We start from the raw sequence: 5,000 nt of genomic DNA, 5'->3' as shown, positions 1-5,000 counted from the left end.
CAAAGACATCTTCAGCTGTGAAACTCTTTCCTCAACTCACAGGGACATTTTTTTGTGGTATCAATGTATAGCCATCACTACTTTAAAGAATGTAGGATATAGGATATTTTCCATAGATTGTATAATAAGTGAACTACTCTGTGTTGGGCTATACCACCAGCAAGTGCAGGCCTTGTGGCCAGCTGTGTGCCCACGTTGTGTGCACTTTTCCCCCCGGACAAAAAATCTTTCTCCTACCGCTGGCTTCTGTTTGGTGGAGACTGGCAGGAGTCTGGCAAATTGAACACTGGAAACACAAATGAGTATCCAGCCTCTCACACTCTAATAGACTCTCTACACTCCAGCCAATGTGTGTGTGTGTGTGTGTGTGTGTGTGTGTGTGTGTGTGTGTTTGTGTGTGTGTTTGTGTGTGTGTGTGTGATGGCTACAAGATCAGCAATCTCATGACAGACCCTAGTGTCCCACTCTTTCCTTCTCTTGCCCAAAGGAAGAGCCAGGTGACATCAGAACGGAAGGAAATCGAGTCAGAGAGGATGTGGACCTTCCCTTCAACAGCCTAACAAGAGCTGAACAACATCACTTCAACTGCACCTCAGCACAGCACAGCACAACCAGCTGCCTGGGATACTGAAGAACGCTCAAAAGAATAGCGAGTCCACATTAGCAAGTACATTGGAGGAGCAGATGCTGAAGTTGAGACGCACAGGCCTTCCTGAAAGGAAGTTACGCCCTCAGGCACAGAAGAATGTCTAGAATGTAAATGGGCTGCGTTTTTCTAAGCTAAAAGTCAAAAAAGGAGATGAGAAAGACCTACATGTAATCAAGTGAGACAGTGTTGTTACAACCAGACACCATCTGATCAAATCCACACTAGTTCACTGTCCAACACAAGCTCCGCACCACAGATAGCTGTGGCTGGGCCGGGGCGAGGAGCACAGGAGGTGCACAGGAGGTGCTCCTGGCCACTCATCAAAGATATCCCAGCCTCCTCTTTCTCTACTCTCTCCTCTCCTCCTCCTTTTTGGGCACCGCTTTCCACACACACACACACACACACACACACACACACACACACACACACACACACACACACACAGACACACACACACACACAGACAGACACTGACACACAAACACACACACACACGCGCGAGCGGGCACACACACTGACATACTCACACATGCTCGCACACACACACACACACACACACACACACACACACAAACACTCAGCATTTAGATGGCTTAAGCGTCCGGCCCAGTGAAGCGAGCCAAGAGAGGATTGTGTCGGCCACGAGGAGAGGAGGACTAATAAGGGCAAATCAAAAACCCAGCCACTTCTGGAGGTTAGGCCACCCCCTCTCCTCATCTCTAAATAGCCGCCTCTGAGCACCCCGAGCGGAGGCCCAGAGAGGTTAGTGTAAACACCAGCTCAGATTCGCACACCCTCCTCCTGTGGCCTGACACTGGCGCTAAGGGAGGGCCTACAAAAGCTCCTTTTTTTCTGGGGGGGGGGGGGGGGGGGTGTGTGGAATGGACTCAGTATCTTTCAGGCTGGACTGAAGGGTCCTTTCACAGGGGCCACATCCATGATCTTCACCTCACTCCGCTTTGAAAAGGGTTGGCGCCAAGCGAAGCAAGATGGAAGGACCTTTACTTTTCAAACTGTTGCAAAACAGGTGCACTGGCAACTAAACTAGCCATTGTAGTTATTCCGCTACTGGCGGCCCATTCCAAATCTAGATTCCTGAACTATAAAGAGGGTGAAAGCCTCTCTGTTTCACAAGCACTGAAGCACACCAGGTCATGTGAGACATACAATGCAAAACATAAGAGCACTGAAGAGTGCCGGGAAAACCCATCTGGTAAAAGTTCCCTCCAGAACCATAAAAGTGTACTTGAACCAAACTGAGTGTCCAAGGCTTATTCACATTGCTGTTTATACAGCCACTGTCCCATTAGGAGGTTAATAGATGTCATCTATCTTCATTAGGAGTCATACTGAGGGTCAATGACCCCCCCCTGACATACCAGGGCACTCCAAAGTAAGGTCAGAACATGACTGTAGGAACGGTTTTAAAGGTCTAGAAGCATCCACTCCCCTGTGGTAGAGCAAAAGTGGTGAGATTGTGTCCTTTAGGAGACTGCAGATAAGAAGAGTTTGAATGTGTGTGTGTGTGTGTGTGTGTGTGGGGGGGGTGTGTGTGTGTGTGTGTTTGTGTGTGTGTGTGTGTGTGTGTGTGTCACAGAGAGCGAAAGAGAGAGGAGGAAGAAAGTGAGAGTGAGTGGGAGTGGGAGGATGGGTGAGTGCGTGAATGAATGAATGAGTGAGTGAGTGAGAGAGTAAATGAGTGAGTGAGTGAGTGAGTGAGTGAGTGAGTGAGTGAGTGAGTGAGTGAGAGAGTAAATGAGTGAGTGAGTGAGTGAGTGAGTGAGTGAGTGAGTGAGTGAGAGAGTAAATGAGTGAGTGAGTGAGTGAGTGAGTGAGTGAGTGAGTGAGTGAGTGAGAGAGTGAGTGAGTGAGTGAGTGAGTGAGTGAGTGAGTGAGTGAGTGAGTGAGTGAGTGAGAGAGTAAATGAGTGAGTGAGTGAGTGAGTGAGTGAGTGAGTGAGTGAGAGAGTAAATGAGTGAGTGAGTGAGTGAGTGAGTGAGTGAGTGAGTGAGTGAGTGAGTGAGTGAGAGAGTAAATGAGTGAGTGAGTGAGTGAGTGAGTGAGTGAGTGAGAGAGTAAATGAGTGAGTGAGTGAGTGAGTGAGTGAGTGAGTGAGTGAGTGAGAGAGTAAATGAGTGTGAGTGAGTGAGTGAGTGAGTGAGTGAGTGAGTGAGAGAGTAAATGAGTGTGAGTGAGTGAGTGAGTGAGTGAGTGAGTGAGTGAGTGAGAGAGTAAATGAGTGTGAGTGAGTGAGTGAGTGAGTGAGTGAGTGAGTGAGTGAGTGAGAGAGTAAATGAGTGTGAGTGAGTGAGTGAGTGAGTGAGTGAGTGAGTGAGTGGGCAGGAGCTTGTGTCGACGGCATGAGGTCAGGCCAGGGGACAGGAAGAGTGGGTTGCACTGTCTAAATAAAACAGTGAACATGGTGATTATCACTCACGTCAGCTTACGGGAAAAAACAAATGCCCTGCATGCAAAAAAAACAAACCAAAACACAATCCACACGTGCGCACACACCCACCCACACACATGCACACACACACACACACACACACACACACACACACACACACACACACACACACACACACACACACACACACACACACACACACACACACACACACACACACATCAAATGTCAAATGGTTTTGGTATTGTATGAGTGGTGAGCTGTTTCCTGTGATGAAAGAAGCCCCTCAGGGAAGCGTGCTAGTATTGGCCAAAGCGTGTTTGACAGGGCCCAGCACATGTCCCTCGCTCCAGTGTTCCAGGCTTCCTGTTCAAAGGAAGCACCAGAAGGAGTAGGAAAAGGGAACCAGTGTGGTGGCAAAGGCTGAGCTGAGCGCACACACACACATATCTCAGAGGAAGGGACAGTTATTATATCAACACACAGGAGCTCTCTGAGGCTATTTGTTATGTTTAATGCATAAAGCACATAGCAGGGTACACGTGCCAGGACAGGCTCACGCTGTAATACGCGATTGTTTCCAGAGTTTAAGAGAGGAAGAAAGAGGCAGAGACTGAGACAGAGAGACAGGGAGAGAGAGAGAGAAAGAGAGAGAGCGAGATGGTGAGTGTGTGTGTGTGTGTGTGTGTGAGCAAAGAGATAAATGGAGAAATATCATTTCATTAATGCAGTATTTAGGCAAATGCTGCAATTGGTAAACATATCCCCTTCATATTATCACTGGTCTGTTAAAAATCTAAATCATAGCGTCACAGGAAAACAATGGTAAATAAATGGTACACTTCCATAAACTCTGAGCAGCAAAACTCAAGGGAGATGAGTCACTTCCCTTGCAACAGTATCTCCTTTCAGCTATAACACAGTGTAAAACAAGTGCTTTCTCTCTAAATTACAGCATGTGTCACACTTTATGTAAGCTATACAGACCTCTACATAAAATCCCAGTACAAACATTTGCACAATTATTCAGCAAATTACGCCATAACGCTATAACTGTATATTAACAGTAAAGATGTATGTTTGGTGTCATTGCGAAATGTGACATAGGTCCAGCCAAACGTGTCAAAAAGAAAACGTGCAATCTGTGAACAGCAGTCGAAGAATGACAATCGAATAGGCTGCATGGGACGCATTTTTCCATGACAGAAATTGTGTTAATCGATTAGGATATGCATGCTGAGATATGTTTCGCAAGTTTCGAGAGGTCTTGGCCAGGACAAACGTTAATTATTACCAGAGAGAAATAGTGATGTCATTGTTGACAGTCCCAGCCAGCATGCGTTGATAAAATAAGAACACAAGCTTTAACATGCTGCGTTTATTATGAGTACAGGCACAGGTAAATGCCTACTGAACGCCAATGAATGGAAATAAATGTACTCTCACTTTCATATGGAGAGCCTCGCTGTAATAATAAACTATTTAAGGAAACATCAGCATTCTTCAGCATTACATAACCCGAGATGAAAAATGTAAGCAAGCTATCACTGAAACAGTTCAGTTCAGTATCACCTGTTGCATTTACAAATGTTCCATGGCGAAACCTAAAGATAAAAGTAAGCTTTGAGCGAAGTGGCAAATACTCAACTAATGTAGACCTGAAAACAAGCTCACTGTGTGCACGTTACTCTCGTATTCTAAGTGTGTGAGTTCTGAAGAGTGTCAACCAAACTCACTCACCAACTCCACTCCGGCTCAAGACGGTCATACAGATGAGGTAGAAAGCGCCCAGCCAAACAGCCGAATTCCGAAAACGCTCCATGCGAGTCTAGCACTTCCCCACGTTTCTCATGAAGTTTTTGTTTTAAAAAAACTAGTATTCTGTGTTAAGGACACTAGTAGGAAGGGAATTGCGGGGCAGCGTCCGTGCCCTCCCTC

At 46.4% G+C, this 5,000-nt stretch overlaps 1 protein-coding gene across 1 annotated transcript in view; it reads right to left on the bottom strand.

The window, feature by feature from the left end:
• The window catches only part of tgfbr2b (transforming growth factor beta receptor 2b), a 20,708-nt gene that overhangs the window by 15,660 nt on the left and 48 nt on the right, over window positions 1-5,000 (bottom strand). Inside the window, exon 1 of the mRNA XM_012837512.3 lies at window positions 4,803-5,000. This exon is cut by the window's right edge and continues 48 nt beyond it. Within this exon, the coding sequence (XP_012692966.2) occupies window positions 4,803-4,884 (82 nt within the window). The 5' untranslated portion in view covers window positions 4,885-5,000. The remainder of the gene's footprint in view (window positions 1-4,802) is intronic.

The sequence above is a fragment of the Clupea harengus genome, chromosome 11 (genome assembly GCF_900700415.2).
Source record: "Clupea harengus chromosome 11, Ch_v2.0.2, whole genome shotgun sequence".
Lineage (NCBI taxonomy): Eukaryota > Metazoa > Chordata > Actinopteri > Clupeiformes > Clupeidae > Clupea > Clupea harengus.
Note: the sequence above shows the minus strand (reverse complement) of the source record. Positions and strands in the feature narration are given on the sequence as shown.